Genomic DNA, 22,388 nt, shown 5'->3' with positions numbered 1-22,388 from the left:
AAAAGAGTGTTGTTTAAAAAAAAAAAAAAACTAGGTCAAAGCTGAGGGGGAAAACAAAAGCATTACACCTGTTTGGGCTCTGAGACCAACTGTGGGCCCACGCCCACACATGCAGGTACGGCTGGTCTCTGCCCAAGTAGTTGCAGGCTCGGGTAGCTGCTTGCACTGCTCAGTTGTCACTAGGAGAGCCCAGGGTGTGAGAAAGGTCTGTGCTACACAGGGACCCAGAAAGGTGGTTTAATACTAGGACCAAACACTGCCCTTGGAGCCAGTCTCTAGTGTGAGGCACTTGTGGCATCTAGTAAACCACAGTCCAACCCTTTTTTTTTTTTTTTTAAGCTTATTTATTTTGAGAGAGAGAGAAAGTGAGCAAGCCAGCGAGGGGCAGAGGGAGAGGGAGAGAAAATCCCAAGCAGGCTCCGTGCTGTCAGAACAGAGCCTGATGCAGGGCTCGAATCCATGAACCGTGAGACCATGACCTGAGCTGAAACCAAGAGTCAGATGCTTAGCCAACTGAGCCACCCAGTCCAACTTTAACACCTTCTGTGTGCTTACCATACACTCGTTCTACCCTGCCCATGAACTTCTTTCCTCCTGTTGTGGTTTACCCATTCGCCCTTCTCAGCGGACTCTGGCTTTGGCAAGCAGAGTCACCTCTGGTCCTGGACTCCCTGAACTTCTCGCCACACCCACCCCATAGAAGAGGAGAGTCAGAGGAGGAAGTGGTGCTGTTAAGATGAGAGCACGTGGCCCAACAGTACACGGAACTTCCACCTCTTCCAGAGGCCCTGCCCCTGGGCTTGGGAATGTTCCAGGCATAAAGGGAGCCCTGTGTCAGGAGCTCACCTGGTGTTCGCACTTCCCTGGGGAGAAAGTGGGTATGGACACCCACAGATATTTTGTTCTGCTTGTCAGCAGGGGTTGTTTTCTGCTCAGGAACCCCGGGGATGGAAATCTAGGGAGGACTAAAGACCCAACTACTGGGCAGGGCTAAGTCAGGAAAGAGACCAGTTTAATGCTGCACAGGGCAAAGGCATCATTTCTTAAGTCTGTGGTGTCCAAAAACACAGCCTTGCAAGTCACAAAATCTTTCATGGGGCTGATGGACCTCCTTTCATTACCAGTCTGGGTCGCTTCTGTCAGTTACAGACCATGCACCCAGCATCCATCATTTGTTGAGGGATTCAGGGGCAATATGAGTAGTGGTTAAGAGCCTTGGCTCTGGAGCCTGGGTTCAAATCCCAGCTGTCTCACTTGCCAGCTGTGTGCCGGGGGCATGCTACTTCACTTCTCTGTAATAGTTTCTGTTGGGAATGAAGATAATAGTATTTATTCCATGGGTGTTGGGAAGCTTGTGGAACCCCACTTGGTGCACAGGATAACCAGTTATTAGGATCAATAGCACTCGCGAGTCTGCCGTGTGAAAGGGAAGTAATGCAGAGTGGTTGACTGGCTGACTCAAGTCCCAGAGCAGGGGAGTGGCAGAGCCCCAGACCTTTCCTTGATCTCAGGCTGTCTGCCGGACATGGAGCATCTGTGCCTCCGTCCCTCTCGTGTGTCACCCACCGATGGCTACACAGGAGTCTGTGGAGTTTCAGTGCTGAATTGAGCAGAGCCCCCTCCCCACTCCTACCCGTCTCTCTTCCCCTCCCCTTCCCTCCTCTTCCTGCCAGGTTCAGGCCGGGGAATGCAGGTGGAGTGGGAGCAGCCTGAGCAGTTTGGTGGGCTGTAGTCTGGTGCCTTGAAGATTTTCCCTCTTTCTTCTAATTCTAGACTTGGAGATCACGGTCCCAATTCGGCACTCACAGCACCTGCCAGGGAAAGTGGAGTTTGGAGTCTATGAGAGTGGCCCTAGGAAAAGCGTCTTCCCCCCAAGGACAGAGCTACGGCGAGGAGACTGGAAAACAGATAGTACCTCCAGCACCGCAAGTGAGCAAGGGGTAGGGGGTGTGTGTGGGGGGGGGGGGGGCGGTGTCTTCACATCTGCACTCCAGCTGGGGCCTTGGAGCTTTGAGAACAGTCTCTGTTGTGAGCCCAGCAGATCCCAGCTGGAGCCTGATTTGGGTCTGGAGGTGTAAGACATGGGGAACATTTAGCCTGTGAAGTTTGCCTGTTCTTAGAGGGCCAAAGATCCTTTACTCTAATATCCCCTGAAGCCAGATTGCATACTACTTTATTACACTGTTCCTTTTACAAATAGAAAAACCTAGTAATAACACTAGTTAACATTTATTGATCATTTACTGTATGCTAAGCCTCTTCTATAGATTCTCAGATTTAATTCTCAGAGTAACTCTATGGGATAGGCACTACGACCTGTATTTACTGAGAAGGAAACTGGAGCCTTAGTGCCTTGCCCTAGGTAAGATAGCTAATAAGTCGTGGTGTCAGGATTTGAGCTCAGGCAGTCTGGATCCAGGGCCCAGACTATTCTTTCTGCTTCCTCAACCGTGGTAAGGGGAAGGAAAGAGCATGAAGTCAGAAACATTAGAAAACGATGGACTCAAATTTGAGAATTCCAACTTTATAGATGAGTTGAGGATCTAGTTAGGAAATGTGGAAGACATTTTGGCTTGAGAGCTTGATAGAGTCTGATTGCAACAGACAGTACCCGCTGAGGTACACGCAGGAGGTGGGGGGCTTTGTTTCCGTATCCAGGGCGGTGTTAGCTGACTTCGGATACACCGGCTTCACAAGCAGAATAGATGGAGTTTCTTTTCTTTCATACATTTTAGTGTTATCAAAACAGCTAGGAGAGCCATGAAAGAGTAGGAGACTTGGCTGAATTTTAGGACTCGTGTCTCCTTAAATGTCAGGCAGAGAGCCCCCAGGAAGGTCATCTAAACCCAGGGGTTAATCTTTTCTGCATCACAAACCCGTTTGAGAATCTGATGTGTGCTCTGGATGTGCTTCCCAGAAAAATGCATGTGTATGTGTACATACAGAGACATACAATTTTTCCCGTCCATGGACTTAGGTCAACAACCCTGCACTAGTCTCCCTTTTGACTTTATAGATGGGGTATTTATGATCCAGAGAAGGAAAGGGTTTTATGCAAGGTCACCTGGCCAGTGAAGGAAAGGTGGGAGTAGGCCCTGCTCTTCTCTCGGTTCAACATTCCTGCCACCACTACGGGTTGAAACAGACCCAAAGCCTGTCTCACGACCGACCACAGGGAGAGTCTAGACAGGGCAGAGGAGAAAACTTCTCTTAAATAATGGGGGTGGTAATGTGTATTCAAAACCCTCTTGAGGCATTTTAGAGAATTCTGACAAGTTCAAAAATGGGAGAGACTTTCCCAGTGATCACAGGTGGCTGAGGAAACGTGAGGCAGGTGGCAGTCTCTCAGATGTGTCGCGGAGAAGTGGTATAGATCGTTTCGGGGTGAGGGCAGTGCATTCCGGTGTGGAGAGGAGGGGAAATGTAGCAAGACAAATGCAAAGCATTTATTTCGGGTTCAGATTAATTTCAGTGATTTTGCCTGTGTGTTTTACCTTGAGGTGAAAACGGAAAACAGAATGGAAAGCATAAGCCCGATACGGGGCTTGAACACACGGATGCGAGATCATGACCCGAGTCAAAGTTGGACACTTAGCTGACTGAGCCACCCAGGCGCCCCTTTGTAATTGTGTTTTTAAAGCATGTAACGTGTGATAAGCTCTCAGTAAATGGTAGCTATACAGAAAAATAAATAATAAATAAATAAATGAATAGGTAATAAAAAGGTGAACCATTTCATTTTATGCTGAAAGAAAAAAACTACACTCTAATAAAATGGTGTAAGATGGTAGCATTTTGAAGATCTCATATTCACAGCTTATGTATTGCTTCTACCATTAAAATTAAGGTATGTGCCAGAGTTCTGCATTTTATTTTAGCCTGAGAGAATCCACAGCCCAGCTAATTTTGTTCGCACCCTTCAGGCAGCGCGAGTAACCGATCCAGCACTCGGAGCCTCCTCAGTGTGAGCAGCGGGATGGAGGGGGACAATGAGGTGAGAGCTGGGGACTCCACTCCCATATGGCTTGTCCTACGGGTCATTTCATTGCAGGAAATAGAAATGCAAGTGAAAGAAGCCGGACACACAGGTCACATATTACAGGATTCCATTTATGTGAAATATCCGGAATAGGTAGAATCAGAGAGACAGAACACAGATTGGTGGATACCAGGGGCTGGGAGGAGAGGCAAATGGGGAGTATGGTGTTTCCTTTTGGGGTGATGGAAATGTTTTGGGACTAGCTGGAGGCGGTAGTTGTGCAACAGTGTGCATGAACTAAATGCCACTGAATTGTTCACTTAAAAAAATTTTTTTTAAGTTTATTTACTTCTTCGGAGAGAGACAGAGACAGCGTGAGCATGGGAGGAGCAGAGAGAGAGGAAGAAGAGAGAGAATCCCAAGCAGGCTCCACACCCTCAGCACAGAGCCTGACGTGGGACTCGAACCCACGAAACCGTGAGATCATGACCTGAGCCGAAACCAAGTCAGACGCTTAACTGACTGAATCACCCAGGCGCCCCAAATCGTTCACTTTAAAATGGCTAACTTTATTTTATATGAATTTCTCCTCAATAAAAAGAGGAAGGAAGGAAGGAAAGAAGGAAGGGAGGGAAGGAGGGAGAAAGGGAGGGAGAGAGAAGTAGAAATTCGCTCTGACTAGTTAAGCCATAAAGGGCATGTGTGAGAAGGAGCTGGATGAATACCAGGGAATCCAGGGGTAGAAATCCCATCTTGGGGCCGGGATCAGGAGCAGTGAGAAATGCCGGAGCCAAGGCCGGTGCTCCATGTTTCCCCAGGGCCATATGCTCTCATCTCTTTTCCCCTGTGTGGACCTGCTTTCTTGTCTCACTGTACCCTGACCTGTTCTGCTCCTGTGCATGTATAGTGGCGAATAGTCCCTCGAGAGCCAAAAGGCCTCTCAGGAGGGGATGAGCTGCTGCCTTAGACTGAAGCCCAATTTTGGTCAGGGTGTCTACCCCAATCCAGTGGCTGGGATGAGCAGGAGGCGTCACATGGGTCACTGCCAACCCGGGAGACCCTGAGATAGGGCCCTTGAGGTGGGCCAGCCCTCCAGTGCACAGCTTATATTCATTACCCCATGACTGAGGGCCACTCAAGGCTCTGCTCTCCCGAAAAGGGACTTTGGTTTAAAAACAAAATTTCTCCGGCTCTACCTGGTTAAATAGAGCATGCTTCTCAAACTTTAAGATGCATAAGAACCTTAAGATCCCAGGCACCTGGGTGGCTCAGTCAGTTAAGTGTCTGACTCTTGGTTTCAGCTCAGATCTTGATCTCATGGTCCTAAGCTCAAGCCCCATGTTGGGCTCCATGCTGCATGTAAAGCCTACTTAAAAAAAAATATTAATAATTACCTAGGATCTTGTTAACATGCAGGTTCTGATCAAGTGGGTCTGAGGAGGAGCTTGAGATCCAGCAGGTCTCACAAGCTCTCAGGCGATGCCAATTTGATGGTCCACAGAGGACGCTCTGAGTAACAAGGACCATTAATGAGAATTTGGGCCCCGTTGTCTCCTCAGTGACTCTAGGAATCGATAGAAAGCTGCCCTGGTGTTGTTGGTTTCATTCTTTTTCTTTTTTTTTTAAGTTTATTTATTTTGGTGTGGGGAGGGGCAGAGAGAGAAGAGTGAGAATCCCAAGCAGGCTCCACATGGTGAGCAGAGCCCGACATGGGGCTCAGTCTCACAGTCGCGAGGCCATGACTGAGCTGGAATCAGGAGTCCTACCCTGAGCCATGCAGGCGCCCCACTGGCTTCATCCCGTTTGTGAATAACCTTCAGCAAAGCCTGGGAGACTTTGGGCTCACCGGGTCCAACTATGGTGGTTGCTTAAAGAAACGTTCACCTTTCTTTATCATCTTTTTTCCTGTAGGATAATGAAGTCCCCGAGGTTACCAGAAGCCGCAGCCCATGCCCCCCACAAGTGGACGGAACACCCACTGTGCCCCTTGAGAGGCCCCCCAGGGTACCTCCAAGAGCTGCCTCACAGAGGTAAGGTTGATGCTGACAAGAACTGTGTCTCTCATTCTCTGAGTTCCCGTGGGAGGACAGTAGGATTTGGGGGCACCTAAGATGACCTAAGAATGTGTGCAGAGCTAACTGAAATGCCTAGTTTTGATGTGTTTTAATGTGGACTCTTTGCTAACTGATGCTCTATTCGAGGGCAAATACTTTAAGTAGCAATTGCAGTATTTCATCAATGAAGTACATTGGTAAACATCAACTTTTTTAGTAATTGTCATGTTTGGTTAGAATTCAGCTCCCTAATAGTAATTCCCTTGGCTGTTTTGTGGGGACAGTGCCTTTTGGGGGCCAGGAGATAAGAAAGACTGGGGGATGAAAATAAAGGTGGGAGACATGGCTCTAGTGCCACACTCTCTGGGAGCAGTGAACTTGGATGAATTATTTCACTTTCACGTAACTCAATTTCTTCATCTATAAAATGGGGATAAGAGTAGAATGTCCTCACAGAGTTGTAAGAGTGGAGTTTTGGTCCATAGTAAGAGCTCGACAGAATGAGTGATTTTTCTTATTCGGGACAAGACTGAGCGGATGGAGATTTGGAGATGGGCAACAGGCAAAGGAGTTTAGAGTGTTTGCTGGGCTCTGATGTCTGTCTTTGTTTATAATGGTACTCAGGCCTCTGGTAGGAACTTTTTCAAGGTCTCATGGACAGAAAAAGTAGTCAAAGCTCACTTGTCTGCTCATGCAGAAAGGGGCCTGGAGAATGGAAGCCTAGGCTTGTTTTAGGCGTTTAATTCTTTGATGTCTAAAGTATAATGTGGGGGGAAAATGATTAAAAGGTGGAAGCTTTTTTTCAACCAGGGTTGGTTTTTTTGTTGTTTCATATTGAAACTTTTAACTCAAATGAATCTCATCAGTGCAATTTGTTGAGAAAGTGCAACGAGGAGGCCTTTCTTCTGATTTTCTGGAAAGAGAAGCTGTCTCTGAGCTAGGCATCTTTCCATTTCTCCCTTCTCTGCTTACCACTCTTGCGTGTGCTCCCAGTAACATTCACATACTGACACTTGTTACACAGACCTCCTGTGATCGCAAACATTCACTGGCATGTTTCCTTGGTATAGACCAGAGGTCACATAGTAGGATACCAATCCTGGGGGGACCTGTAGCGATAATCGAGTCCAGTTGCCTGAATTGGCATAATGTTCTGTTGCTTCAAAATCATATAGTTGGTGACTGGGGAGGGGTGTTTATGGAGAATGATTATGGTAATAAAGGCTAAACTGTACTGAGCGCTTACTATATACTGGATAGTATGTTAAACACAGTGAATGCAGGATCTCACTTAACTCCATCCACAACTCTAAGAGTTAGATATTTAGGATTATCCCATTATTCCAAGCACTGGGGCTTGGACTGGATTGAGACTTACCCTGTGTGGCAACCCTGGTTGTGCCTGACTCGAGGCCTCCAGTGTCTTAGTCATTTTGTGACACCTGTGCAAGAAAGTCGAGGTATCAGTAGGAGGAGATCCAAGACCTAAGGCCTGCTAATCCTGAAGATTGAGGAGTTTGGGGGCAGTTAACTAATTGCATCAAGATGAAAGGGTTGTCAAGCTTGAAAACTATAGCTGCAAGACTCTGTGGGATTTTGTTAATGGGAGAGAAAAAGAGAACAGCCAGGGAAATGGGTTCCAGAAATTAAAGGATAGAAATCGGGCTGCATTTAAATGTGTCAACAGAGATGGCAAATGAATTCTGGGGGGAGTCTGGAAGCGTGTTGTGATAAAAATGGGAGCAAACAGGAGGAAAACACTTTTTACTAAAGAAATGGTATTTGCAAGGAAATCTGTAATTGATAGAGCATGGCATTTGGGTGCCTTTTTGGTGTGAAGAAAGATTTGCAAATATGTGATTGTTTTGTAAGTATGTATGCAATTTGCATAATAAAACGAGGAGATGTTTGAGCAAATAATAAAGCAGGCCTGTCTGTCTCCTGAATGGCTTCCGTGCTCCACCCACTGACGGACAGGAGGGGAGGCCAACCTTGAGGGTCTCCTCTCCACTTCCAGATCTGGGAATCAGCAACTGTTCTTTGCCCATGTCTCCTGAGCCCCCCTCCCAAACAGCACTAGGGCTACAATGCCTGTCACCCCCTCCCAGTCCTGGTCCCTTCCTCTACTCACTCCACGTGCCGTCCTCAGAGCTTGAGCTGGCAGTGAGGACTCCCGAGTCTCCACTTCCACCTGGGCCTTCTGTTTCCTACTCTCTGCTGGGGGTCCTCGACCCAGATGCCCCATGAATGTCTCAAACAGCCTGTGCAGAACTGAATTCATCCCATCTGCCATTCTCTGTCCCAAACTGCCTTCCTCTGGTGAGTTCCCAGCCTGAGATAAGGGCACCGTTCTCTCACTTCCCAGAGCACCAAACCCAGGCGTCATCCTCCAACCCTCCCTCCCTGACAGCTCCCACAGAGTGTGTCTCCAGACTCTGTCCATTCTGCTGCCCTTTCAGCTCTCGGATCCACCCCCTCTCCGTCTGCCAGGGCCTACATTCATCCTTGTAGACCCACACTCACCTCCCTCCTCCACGCTGCCGCCACATTGCACTTTAGATCAGAAATTGCTGATGATGTCGCTTCCTGGTGTAAAAGCCTTCCCACTGAATGCTGTGTTTTTTTTAGCACGCTGTGGCCCTGTCTAGCCTCAAGTCCCACCCTCTCCTGTATTCACTGATGCACCACCCCTTAAGGATTCCCAGTGGGCTGTGCCATTTGGAACTGTGTCTTTGCTCAATCTGCTCCTGTTGCCTGGAATGCCTGTCTCCCTCCTCCCTTCCAATCTCTTCTTAGACAATTCTTACACATCCTTTAGGATTCGGTCTAGTCATCATCACCTCTTCTATGAAGCCTTCTCTGATGTTCCTATGTTCCTATGATGAAACTTCTTGTGGCTCCCCAAATATCTCTATTATAATTCATTCCATGTTATGGCCCCTCTTTACATATCTGTTTCCTCAAGTGGAATTTAAGCCCCAAAAGAATAGAGACCATTTTTGATTAAAAAGTTTTTTTCTACTGTCTCCAGTGCTTAGTATAATAGCCGTAACAGGTAAGAACTTAATAAATATTTATCACGTAAGTGAGTTAATGGATGGATGGAGAGATTGGTACTGCTTGTGTTAGACTACCTGTCTCTTAAACAGTTAGCCATCAGTCATCTTCCACAGTGCAGGTAGCTCATAGATTAGTGGAAAGAAGTTTCACTCTCCCACCTTTAAGTTCCCAATGTATTTCAAAGTCAGGGAAAGGAAATGATGACAAGAACAGGAGAAGATGCATTATATCTTTGTATGGCATTTTCCTTGCAGGGCATTAGTCCTTATAGAGTGGGCAGCTGACAATGTCACGTTCCTCACAAGTAAGGTCCTGCCAATTGATAACAACAAAACAAAACAAAACAAAAAACAAAAAACAAAACAAAACAAAAACACACCCCAAATCTTACTGAGCCTTTGCTGCTTTGTTTTTAAACATATTTTGCCATTTACAAATGATTTGTCAATCACTAGCAATCTGTGCACTCCCCTTTAAGGCATAGCCAAGGTCCTGTGTAATCAGAACATACTTCTAGAGGCCTCTTGCGGTGCCAGAAGTTCATCCTGTACATGCAGACTTGTAAAGAGGTCTGTGAAGTCCCTGGGAGGGGCTGGAGTGGTCAGGGAGTAAGGGTACTTGGGACAGAGGCTATTTACTAATAGGGAAGTTTAAAAATATTTTCAACAATTTTGTGATCATACAAAAGCATAATAACAAATCTACTTATTTTAGTATTTTTTATTTTTGAGAGAGAGAGAGAGAGAGAGAGAGAGAGCATGTGCGAGTGAGGGAGGGGCAGAGAGAGAGAGGGAGAGAGAGAATCCCAAGCAGGCTCCACATTGTCAGCAGAGCCAACGCAGGGCTCAATCTCATAACCGTGAGATCATGACCTGAGTTGAAATCAAGAGTTGTATGTTTAAACAACTGAGCCACGCAGGGGCTCCATAGTCCTACTTTAAAAGAACATTAATCAATATCAAGGTTGCTGGTTTCTTTTTTTTTTTTAATGTTTTTATTTATTTTTGACAGAGAGAGAGTCAGAGCACGAGTTGGGGAGGGGCAGAGAGAGAGGGAGACAGATTCTGAAGCAGGCTCCAGGCTCTGAGCTGTCAGCACAGAACCCAATGTGGGGCTAGAACTCATGAACCATGAGATCATGACCTGAGCTGAAGTCTGATGCTTTACCGACTGAGCCACCCAGGCGCCCCAAGGTTGCTGGTTTCTTGAACAAAACTTATCAGCAGCAAGACCTTACCTTCAGCAGGGAGGAGAAAGCAGCCAGTTCTTAGGTATTTCATGTCTTAGGGCACTCATGTCTCCCAACTCCAGCTTCTCAGTGTCCTGGAGAGGCTGTCTCCCCACAGACCACACCTTGAGTCTGATTTAATACTCTTTACTTTCATGATTCTGATATGTCTATAATCACAAATCCATTTCCCTGATATGGGACTTCCAATCCTTGGTTGGGATTATTCATCAGAATGAACTACAGAAATTGTTTGCTTGCAGACCCACCCCAAATGCAGAATGGGGCAGCAGAGAGAGGAAGAGGGTCTAAGAGGGAATCGTGACTATCTTTGTGGTGGATGGTAAATTGTAAGGCTCATGGGGCATACATGGGAAAAATCTTTATTCATAATAAAGCTAAAATTATTAGCTTTACTTCTTGAGTACTTCTTTACTTCTAGAGTAAAGGCCAGAAACAGTGCTACCCACTTACCAATTGTCATTTCCAAGCAACACACAACACTCCAATGTAGGTGTTTGTAGGTACTTCTGTATGGTAGGTGAGAAACACATTCAGAGAAGTTGAACTTGTCCTTCAGATGTGTGCATAATTGCCTTTGCTATGTGTTCCCACAGGTTCTGAACTTCCCCTGTCCAAACAGTGCAGTTTACTGATTTTTCCTGTTGTCTGTCTTATCCATTACATTCTCAGCACTGTGAGGGCTGAATCCATTCCCATTTTACTTGTTGTTATATGTCATACCCAGGAGTAGACACATAGTAGATAAATGTTTTTTGAGATGGAGGGAGATGGATAGGAAGGAAGGGAGGGAGGCAGCGAGGCAGCCAGGAAGCCTAAATGTACTCAGCTAATAAGTAAGGCTGACTGGCCTTCAGCCTCCTCCTATAAGCCCATGGTTCATAGGTCAGGTTGGGGAGGTGGAAGGAGACTGTCCCTTTGTTTTTTTCTGGATAAAGAGACAACCACACAAAACCATCTATTCCCAGGGGCCATAGCAGGACCTTCTGAGGATGTCTGTGGTTGTTCTTTTCTACTCCTGCTTCTCTATCTTGTTCCTGAGATGGCCCCTCTTTTTCTCAACTCTTTTTGTTATTTCCTTGACCTATGCAAAACTTGCGTTCAAGAGACATTTAGTAAATATTTAATCATTGATTCATTCAATCTTTGACTGTGCAACTCCAGGATAGCACAGTTCAATTATGGCACCTGACAAAGCCCTCTTTCTTGACTTACTGACTTGCTTCCAAGAGAATTAAATATTGGTTTTCCAGCACACATGTGGAAATACCATCTACCGTTGTTGAACCTCTCTGTAAATAGACTCACCCAGGTCTATCTGGAATGGCATTTAGGACTGTTTAAAAACCATCCAGAATAACATGGAGGGGGGCTTCTAGGAAAGCAAATGTGGAGTTGGGATAACACACTTAGCGATCCCATGAGGGCATAGTTGTGAGAAGCAGACTTCAGAAATTCTTCAGTCCTTTCTCAAGGGACCACCTACTACAGTATGTCTCCTGCCTGGCTGCATATTTGAATCACTGGTGTCTTAAAATATAGGCTTTATTATTTAGATACGGCAAGGTCAACAGATCAGGAGACAACTGCTCTTGAGAAGATAGTTTGGTGTACTCCTAGATCCCAAGAGGAGGGGGCACATTATGCCCTGGTGGCTCTGGGGGCTCACTGGGAAGCACCAGGTTTAGTCAGGAGAAAGGCAGTGGAGTGGGGGGAACAGTGGAGTGGGCAGTGAAGTGGGCAAGAACTTTTACTGTGATTTCTGCAGGAGGGTACAGCTAGGGTAGGCAGATTTAGGATTGGCTAGTTTGAATAATTTCAGTGGGCTCTGGGGCAAAAGTCCCTAGCTGTCTGTCCTTAGTTGTCTGGTACCTGGTCCTGAAGTGATTACGGCAGATGGGTAGTGGCCCACATGTGAGAAACCGTGAAGAAAGTAGTATAAGGGTATAGGGTGGGATTGGTTAGTTTGCATAGGAAAGGTCTGCTCTTCAGTAAGTTGCTATCTCTAGGAACTAGTTTACCTTGGGAGGGGCATTCCCTCCAGGATCAGCAAGTCTCCGGGGGTCAAAGCATCAGAGAATGAAAGACATGGTTAATATAACTCATTGGGGGAGGGACACTATTAAAAAGTTGTGGTGCTTGAGCCTTATCCTCTAGAGATTATGATGGAATGGGTCTAGGAGAGAGCCTGGGAATTGGTATTTTTTAAAGGTCCACTGGTGATTCTAATGTGCAGCTAAGGTTGTGATCCACAGCCAGCACTGTGGATGCTGAGGTCCTCCTGAGGTCCATATGGCTTCATTAACTAAGAACGTGTTCTTTGCATAGTTTACCAAGTTTGCCACAAACCATGGATGCCTGAGAACTAGTTAATCAAACTCATTTTAAAATAGTGACCTTTATCTTTCATTTCAGGCCTGCAACCAGGGAGACCTTCCATTCTCCTCCACCTATTCCACCCAGAGGTCGCTGATTCCACCTCCTAAAACCTGCCTACTTCGGGACTTTGAGACCTGCAGTTTCAGCCTGTTAATGATGTCTTCGTGTTGAGTATGATGGCATGAGTATTGACCTTAAGACCTACTCTCATGGCTGATATTGTTGTGGCCCTGCTGGTTTGGGCTTTCCTTGAAGAAGATATTATTAAGGCATGAAGAAGTGAAAAACTGAGGACTTCATTCACCATCACCAAGTATATTGATCCACATCCTTCTTTGCCAAAAGGATAAAGACTTAATGGGAATACTTACCTCTAATTTGGCATGTCAGAAGCCTGAAAAGATTGATCAGAAATGTACTTTATGAGTGATTTTACTGAAATGCACTTATATTAGGCCTTACTTATTTGCTAGTCCAGCATAACTTCTAGAAGTGGTTATGATTTAAGACTTACAGTTTTCAAGTAAGAAGATATGTCCTGACTTTTAAATAGTTCTTCAACTTTTCTGTAGATTCAGGAGGGTGTCTAAATGTTGGAGCTGGTCACACAAAACAAACCGAAAATGACTTTAGAGAGGGATTAGTCCTAATTCCTTGTATGTGGAATACAAATCTGAGGTTCCACAGAAGTCCGGAACCATCTCTAGATAGCCAGTCACTCTCCCTCAAGAAATGCCCTCATGTAGAAATTCAGTCACTGACTGTTGACCTTCCAGAAATATCTTTCCTCCATATCTCCCGGGCATGGGACTATCAAGTTTTTTTTTTTTTTTTTCAATTTGGCCACTTATACTTCACTATGCTTTCAAAACAGCGATATTACCAAGGAACATCTATAAATGGTTGGGAACTGGAAGCTTGAGATGCCAGCGACCCCATTTATTGTTCTGCAGTCTTTATAGATCTTATAAGTTCAGGCCATAAGGAGAGAGAAGGATCCTTGACTTTTTCTCTGCCGAGAGGTTAGAAGAGAAAGGAAGAATGTAAAATTGAAACAGTTATCTATTTTCTTATAAATGTATTATTACCACTAGGCTTAGGAAATCTGTGCGGAGAATAGAGAGCCATTAGTATATCATGATTGTCATATGTCATTAATATGTGATTAATTTTGAGTCACTGGCACAGAAATCTACCTTCAAAGCACAGATCCTTAATTTGATACTTACACAGTAAAATTAGTATCAGACACATTTCTTTAAAAAAATATCAGAAATCTGGTGATTTTTCATGAAATATATTCTTTGTCCCACACAGACATATATAAGCCACACTATTAATGATCTATTTAATTACAGTTTTATTGTGTCCTTTTCTAATGATTCGAGGTTCTTTTTCAATTTCATTCATCAGTCCAGCAAACGAGGACTCTTGTTGGAGTTAATAGCTTCTGGGTCGTGGGTCTTTTTTCTGACATAAAATACACTATTGGCCGTGGCCATTAAGACAGTCTTTGTGCAAATCACTTATCACAGTGCCTGGCACATAGCAGCCATTCTGCAGTGGTCCCTTTACTCTCCTTGTCACTCATTTGGGAGAAAGAGGGTAATGTGGGATAAAAGGAGAACAAGAAATTATAATTTTGGTATTGTTGTCTTTTCTCTTATTTATAGGTGGTCTCTTAAGCACACTTGGCTTTGATAAAAGCTACACTTTTTTATATTCAATATCTCTAAGCTCCCTCTTGGATTGCCAAATTTAGATTTTTATAATTCTCTAATAAGCATTTAGATCAATAACATGGCAAAACTTACCGCCAGCTAATGGTGTTAGCATCTTTGTGTGCACATCACTGTTTGTGCAATATTGGAATATTTTATTACATTTTATTCTTCTGTGAAAGTAAATGGAAAACATAAAATTGAAAGTGCTGATTAGAAACTTGGGTCTGATAAATATGACACACTTGAGACATGGGTGGAAATGGTCCAGAGTTCATTGCACATCTGAACTGCTCCATGTTATCAAAGAATGTCTCTAATGTTGATGTGAAATCCTGCATTCTCTAGAAACAGTACTACCCATTATGACGTGAATTTATTCAACTTCCATACTCAACATTTATACACATTTTTAGGAATATGTTATGTAACAAAATCATGGGTTCTAATACAGTGAGGATCAGAAACTAGATTGTAACTAGGTATCCAAAGAGACTGTTAAAAAGCTCTCTGTGTGATGCTTTGGGAGACAACTCAGCTGCCACCATCCTTCCCCAAGATTTTATGAGCTGGTTCAATAGAAAGGGAAGCTATTTGTCATATTCACTGCCATTGCTTCTCCTTCTAACTGTGCAAAGTATGCTGTCATCCAGTTCCTAGGCTAGTATTCTTCCTTCATCTTGTATTAAAACCTGAGAGCAGGTAACCCAACAATATAAGCAACAAAGCATGAAGAATGAAAGATTATGAACAAGAGGTTGGTGTTGCAATCAAATCATTTAACTTGACGTATTTAATGATGTGAATAATCCCTAATGCTTCGCCATAATTAGGCAAAGTGATAGGATGTAAATTACTTCAAAGAGTAGTTTTACAAGTCAAGCTAAGTACCTACTCTTCATCTCCATTTTTCTGGCTTTGTTGCTAAAAAAGAGAGGTTTTAGCCTATCCTATATCACCTCGGTAGTTGGGATTTTTTGATCCCTATCCCATACGCACCAGAAAATAAGATGGTTTTCTGTGCTCCTCTGTCAAAGAATAGTGTATGGTTTTGCAGCTGGTTGGCTGAGGAAGCATTAATACCGACTCATTTGAGTCTGAGAACCAAATGTTTTAAGTGATTGCTTCCTGAAAAAAGAACTTCGAACAATTATAAAGTTTTCCGGTGACTAAAACGTTTCAAGCAAAAACAGAAAAGATAGAGGTGCAAAGTGATAAATAGCAATGGAAGGACTGGCCCACCCCAGAAGTCAATACTAGAAAGACATAACAAAGTAGAAAGAAGGAATACAATTTCAAAGAAAAGGTGATCTGAAACCGGCCACTGTACACAGAAGGCAGGGAGAGTGAAGAAAGAGGCAGACCACTCCAGGTTGATAGGGTAGCAGTTTTTTTTTTTTTTATTAAATTTTTTTTTTCAACATTTATTTATTTTTGGGACAGAGAGAGACAGAGTATGAACGGGGGAGGGGCAGAGAGAGAGGGAGACACAGAATCGGAAACAGGCTCCAGGCTCTGAGCCATCAGCCCAGAGCCCGACGCGGGGCTCGAACTCACGGACCGCGAGATCGTGACCTGGCTGAAGTCGGACGCTTAACCGACTGCGCCACCCAGGCGCCCCAGGGTAGCAGTTTTAATAAGCAAGGAAATTTACATACAAGGCTTGTCCTGGGCGGTCATAAGGCAAGTAGATCTTCCTCACCTGCCTGCCAGAATCTTAAAAGTTCATATAGAGAGGCCTTAACTGGGTACAGTCACATATACTGTCCAGATGATCTCAACAACACCTTACTCATTCAAGGCTATGTCCTTGGAATGGCTCCCACTTTGGGAATGGTGGGCGGAGTACATATTCCAAAAACAGGGAAGGGGTTGAGGATCCTCAAATAGCCAGGGTTCAGCTCGAGGGCCAATTAGCGGTCAGATGCTCTCAGTTACCTTCTCCAACAGTAGCTGAGGTTGGAAGTTATTTATAGAGCATGATTTTTGAAGATCATGTTTATCAAGAATGAGAATAAAGATGGAAATTGTGGGCTTCTGGGTCATTTACTAGTCATAAGCCCTTTCACCAACTGAGTCTTATTAGGACTACCACAAAAAAGACTGTATAGCCATGGGGGGGGGGTAGGTATTTCCTTTCACTAGCATGTTTTCTCCCATGCCTTTTGGTGTCAGGGAATGAGGTCACTAATCAGGATGAAGAAACTGGTGCAATAAGATACATCAGTGTTTTTCACTCTCCAGTCTACCAGAACAGCCCTGATTTGGGTGATGCCCCTGAGTTCTATTTTTTAGCTTTGAGGTCATCAGTTTCCAAAGATATTTGAAGCTACAGTCCTTCCCTCCCCCCCACCCCCAGCCTATTATTTAACTCTTATTCCTTCTTTCTATACCTATCATCAGACTTCTATCACCTAAAGCCATTTATCATCATATCCTAGTGCCTCCTGGAATTCCTGGCACATAGTAGATGCTTGATAAATAGTTGTTGAGTTAATGACCCCACATGCTCTTCCCTCCATTAAAGTTTTCCAAATTCTCCACCAAAATAGAGTTTCCTCTTTTCTATTTGCCCATTGCTCTTACTGCCTCTTGAACATTTGCACAGTTGGTCACATTTTGTGCAGTTCTGTTTTTTACACTGTCATGCCTATTCTCTGTTGTGTGTGTAATTTCCTGGTTTTAAGTCTACACTCCCTAAATGATTGCTTTTACTTTTTCTTGTGTCCTCCCCACCCCTCAGTAATTGCCATCCCAGTGCTCCCCACAACACCTAGCAAATGCTCACTGCCTCAAATCTGTGGAGGCTGGTGATGGATGTTTAAGCAAGGAACTACTCATCCATCTTCATTCAACACTTACACTGCTTGTTCTTCAATTGCACATCATCACTTGATTCAAAAGCAGTGATTATTCATTCACAGAGCATTTACTGAGCTTTCACTATGAGTAAGTCACTGCGCTAGGTGCTCTAGGGGATATACAAAGATGTATAAGACGCCCCCTCCGATTTCTATAGCAATCACTGGTGTAGGATTCATTCAGCAATTAATCATGTACTGCCTTGTGATGTCTTTTAGACCGGCTAGAAAATATTGTGTAAATCCTCTATGCTATTTGGCCTTTCACTTGTTAAGGTCTTCATTTGTTCATTCAGCAAATAGTTTGAATGTATATGATGTGACAATGACTATTCCAGCAGCTGGGACAGATACAAAGATGAAAAAATGATAGTCCTTGCCATCAAAAAAGGTCAGAATGTATTACAGAAGGGGAGATGAAAGATGGTAACTATGACATAACATGCCTAATGCTTTGGGAATCCTGAAGAAGGGGTGCTCAGCTTTCCCAGGGTGTCATGCAAGGTTTCACTGAAGAGGTGATAATTCAATTAGCCCTGGGAGGAGAGTATCTAATCGTCCACTTATTTGCATTCTAGACAAAGGTACAAGTATAAAAAAAAAAAAAAAAGGTATATTTGGGAAATATAGGAATGAAGCCAGGGCATAGAGATTGGTAGAAGAAACTTTTCCCAATGACATGGGAATAGCACATGGCCATTGTAAAAACCATCCAAATATTTACAGGCATGTACAAAGAAGAAACTGAACCTGGTGTCAATGGTTTGAATTACTATCTTTCAGATCGTTTGCTATGGGTAGACTAATATAGTACCATTTAAGATGGGATTATATTCTGTCAACTTTTTCTATTTAAAAGTATCTCTTAATATCATTGCATGCCAGTACAAACAGGCCTATTTCAGTTTTAGAAATGGTTGTACAGATAGAAGTCCATTAGTAGTAAGATTCTGGAACAAAACTGCTTGGAACTGCTCTTTCAGCAAGCCACTTAACTTCTCTGTGCTTCAGTTATCATACTTGTAAGATGAACACACCAAGAGTGCCTTTTCATAGGGTTTTGGTGAAGATTAAGAGTCAACACGTGTAAAGTGCTCGGAACAGTGCCTGGGAGTTGAAAATTTTAGCTCTGATTCCATGATTTATTTAAACAATATTTAAGGAGTGTTCTAAACAAGAGCGTGATATAATCAGGTTTCTTTTTAGAAAGATCACTCTGGCACCTGTTGGGGAGGATAAATAGGGAGGGAAGATTGGTGGCAGGGATCCTGTTAGGCTGTTGCAATATGTAGTCAGATGGAGATTAGCTGTTACTGGCATAAGAAAGAAAGGAAAAATAAGTTTTTGAGACATTTCTAAGATACCAAATGCTAACACTTGTTGACTGCTGATGGCTGAAAGATAGAGACATCCGACTAAAGTTCCAGCTTTTTGGCTCAGAGGACTGTGTAGATGGTGGATCCATGTTCCTAGGACGAGCAATTTTTTAGTTCCTACTACAGGTCTGGCACTGGTCTAGGCACAGAAACTAGGGCGGCGGCGCACAGGTGTTCCCTGCTTACAAAAGGACTTAGATTCCAGGAGGTGTTTATGTCTGTGGACGGGACACCAACAATATAAGTGGGCAGATAAATGAACAAGAATTTCAACAAGATTGAAATAGTAGGGGCCCGACAAATATGAAGTGACTCTAAAACACTTATCCACCCCTGTCCAACAATCCCCCAAGATGATGATGAGGGGAGCGCGTGAGTCATTCAATTCACGGCGGGGGACGGGAGCCTTGCAAGGGGTATCTTAACGGATTCCAAGCTCCAGAGGCTGCGGGTCGCACCCCATTTCACAGCCGAAGAAAACGAGGCCAGGAAAACTTAAAACGTTTTGGCCAAGGTGACACGGCTTCCAGCGCCGGGACGCGGCCCGGAGCGGCCCGAGGAGCGCGTCCAGCACCCGCGGGGGCGCCAGGCCGAGGCCGTGAGTGCGCGCCACCGCTGCCGAGGCCCAACGGAGGCCGGCCCGGAGGTCCGAGCGGGCCGGGCGACCCGGCGGCGTGCGAGGTGACCGGAGATGTGGCCCTCGGAGGCCGCAACTCGCGCCTCCCGGGTGGGGCGCCCGGCAGCGGTTGCGGCCCCGCGTCGCGAGGCACTTCCGGCGTGTGCCGGGGTGGCCGGATGACGTGGCTGAGTCAGAGGAAGAGGCTGAGAGGCGCCGGGGGGCGGGGGAGGCTCGGGAGCGGGCGGTGACGGCGGCGGCGCGGAGGAGCCAGCGGCTGGGCCCGGGCCCCGTGCGTCTGTCCGCGCCCCGTGGATGCTAATCGGCCGCGGCGAAGGCGGAGGCGGAGGCGGCGGCGGAGGAGGAGTCGGTGGGCCGGCGCCGGGCCGGTGGGAGCGCGGAGGATGAGGCCGCTGCCGGGCGCTCCCGGCGTGGCGGCGGCCGCCGCGCTGTTGCTGCTGCTGTTGCTGCCCCGGGCCCGGGCGGACGAGCACGAGCACACGGTGAGAGGGGCCCCCGGCCGGCGCGGCCGCCCTCGGCCTGCCGACCCGACCCGCCGCCCCGTCCGGCTCGGCGCGGCCTGGAGGGCTGGGCGGCCCGGCGGAGCCCCGCGGCCGCCGAGGGCGCCTTCCGGTTGGGCCTGGTGGAGCAGGAACCCCGGGAGCTGGGAGGAGGCGTTTGTGTGTGCTTCCCGGGCAAGACTCCGTTCCCGAGTGCCTGGGCCTCCTTCCCCTACCCGCACCTAAATGGCGCCAAGCTCTGAGGTCTGGGGGTCTGGGAGGGAGCGTGGTGAGGGTCGGCGCTCACTTTCCCGGGGAGGGGCGCGGGCTGCGGGGCTCGGGGCTGGTGCCCCCAGGGAGGGGAGCTGTGCTCTGGCTACTGGGGTCTGCGACACAGCGGAAGATGGATGCGTTACGATTACCCGTCATACACCGACCAGGAAATATCCACCACTTTTATGGTCCTCACCAGCCTTTATTTTCTCTCCTGCCCAAACCGGATGAAAAACCCTGGCGTGGGGACAGCATTGATAAACTTGGGGTGAAGAGAAGGTTACACGTGTACACGCGGGCACTCAGTCTACACGCACTCAGTTCTGGGCCTTTCTTGTAACTTTCTGCTCACCTTTCTAGCCCCTGGATGAGGCTCCCATCCCAGTGGTCTCCAGGCAGCTTCTGGCTGTAAGGGTCTTGAGTTCCCCGTGCTTCCTGTAGGCCGGGGATAGTCCCTTTTGCATTTGGCTTAAAATTGGTTGGCTGTTTATTTAGCTGGCTTTTTCACATCAAAGCGTGGATGTTAACGACTCTAAAAGTGACTTTCACTTAGGGCTGTAACTCGATGGTTTTCAGAGTGGTAGCTGTGAGCCACGCAGGAAGTCTTGTAAATAGAGATGTTGCTTAGGGAGTAATTTTTTTTTTTTTTTTAATACTTCTGTAACTCAGTAATGACATGATTTTGCGTGAGAGGTTGTGTGTGTTCTAAATCTGAAAGATTTGGGGGGAATCTTCTGTCATTTCTGATAAGTGAGGAAGTGAAGCAATCATTCTTAAATATTCAGTGGACCGTCCTTTAGATTTTATTTGTAATTAACCACACTTCTTTTCTCTAGTTGCTGGATTGGCTGAGCTTTTAATTTAGCTAATGAAAGCGCTAAGCTTTTGGCTGTTTTACCTTCAGTCACAGCCAGAAATTTCCTGTATTTTTTTTTTTTTTTTTTTTTTTTTAGAGACCCACATCTGAAATCATTGACATGTTTTTGTGTTTTATTTGTGACTTCACCTTAAGATAATTTTGTTCACAGTTTAAACAGTTAAATTGAAAAACTGTTTCCTGTCATTTTCTCTGTCAGGTAACATATTGAAGTGTAAGAACTGTTCATTTGCAGTGGGCATCCTTTTAGTCAATTGTACTGTCACTAATATTTTTCCAATTTTTTGAACACTTAAGGAAGGTTACCAAATAAAACTCAAAACTCTCTCTTAACTATAGTTCCATCGTACAGGCATACAAATTTAAGATGAGTATCCTCCTTTTTGATCTTGTGTTTTATATAAACTGCTATAAATAGGGAAAACTTAATTAAAATTTCACCAATTGGAGGTATATAAAAAGGCCTGAGTTTAATTTGCAGATTTAAAATGCAAATACAAATTTCATTGAAATTTCATTGCGGAGAATTCAATTTTTTATGCCAGTAATTGAATATAAAATATATGAGAAAAGGTTTTTGAGAGGACATAGTATGTGTGAGATAATTGCTGGACAAAAAATTTAGAATCTACTTCATTTTATTCATATCTACATTGAATTGGTCTCACTTGCTTACCTGTTATTAATATACATTATTTAAAAAGCAAAAAGGTTATAGGAAGACTAGCATTAAGTTATAAGCATAGAATTTAGATAAGTGTCTTTTTTTTTGGCTATTAGCCAAAATTTTTATTTTTCTTAAGTTTCTTGAAAATATTTCTTGAAACTGGTCATTCACCTTAACCAGATAAAAATACGGAAAAAGTTATAGTCAAGTGAATTTTTTTTCCCACCGAGAAGGCAGAAGTAGGTAGTAAGAGAATGATACTGAAGGAAGAGAAAAATTGCCAAGGGAAGGTTGCTGAGTAGCTGTGTAATAAAAACTTGTGGGATTGAATTATTAATTAAAGAGCAATTTTCAGAAGTTAAAGTTTGCCCTTTAGGTTAACTTTCTGTGAAGACAATTTCCAGGTAGGAATAATAATTAATAGGACTTTTGTGGCAACAATGTGTGAGGCACTATTTTAAGTACTTTACGTATATTAACTCATACTTTAAATATAAATAATCATGTGAGGAAGATCCTATTATACCCTTTTTATAGATGAGTATACCAGCATCAGAGAGTTTAAGTTACTTGTCTGAGACCACACAGCCAGTGGGGATGGAGGTAGGATTTTAGCTCAGGCAGTGTAAATTAATCATCCTCTACACTATTATGGGATATACTCTGCAGCCCTTTATCCTAAAAATAGGACAGACACTTGGTATTAAATTGAGTAGTTGTCTGTATTGATAGTAGTTTTAGCTGCTTAAAGAAATTTTTGTGAAAGTCTAACTTCG

General features: G+C 44.9%; 2 protein-coding genes across 3 annotated transcripts in view; both read left to right on the top strand.

Moving 5' to 3' along the window:
- The window catches only part of PIK3AP1 (phosphoinositide-3-kinase adaptor protein 1), a 118,138-nt gene extending 103,476 nt beyond the window's left edge, over positions 1–14,662 (top strand). For both annotated transcript variants that reach the window (XM_045040502.1, XM_045040503.1), the window contains 4 exons: positions 1,774–1,929; positions 3,924–3,994; positions 5,891–6,009; positions 12,758–14,662. In XM_045040502.1, the coding sequence (XP_044896437.1) occupies positions 1,774–1,929; positions 3,924–3,994; positions 5,891–6,009; positions 12,758–12,815 (404 nt within the window). In that variant the 3' untranslated portion in view covers positions 12,816–14,662. The remainder of the gene's footprint in view (positions 1–1,773; positions 1,930–3,923; positions 3,995–5,890; positions 6,010–12,757) is intronic.
- Positions 14,663–19,510: 4,848 nt separating this feature from the next.
- The window catches only part of TM9SF3 (transmembrane 9 superfamily member 3), a 69,160-nt gene continuing 66,282 nt past the window's right edge, over positions 19,511–22,388 (top strand). Inside the window, exon 1 of the mRNA XM_023240793.2 lies at positions 19,511–19,798. Coding sequence (XP_023096561.2) covers positions 19,700–19,798 — 99 coding nt within the window. The 5' untranslated portion in view covers positions 19,511–19,699. The remainder of the gene's footprint in view (positions 19,799–22,388) is intronic.

This window comes from Felis catus, chromosome D2 (assembly GCF_018350175.1).
Source record: "Felis catus isolate Fca126 chromosome D2, F.catus_Fca126_mat1.0, whole genome shotgun sequence".
Classification (NCBI taxonomy): domain Eukaryota; kingdom Metazoa; phylum Chordata; class Mammalia; order Carnivora; family Felidae; genus Felis; species Felis catus.
This window is presented reverse-complemented; position numbering and strand designations above follow the sequence as displayed.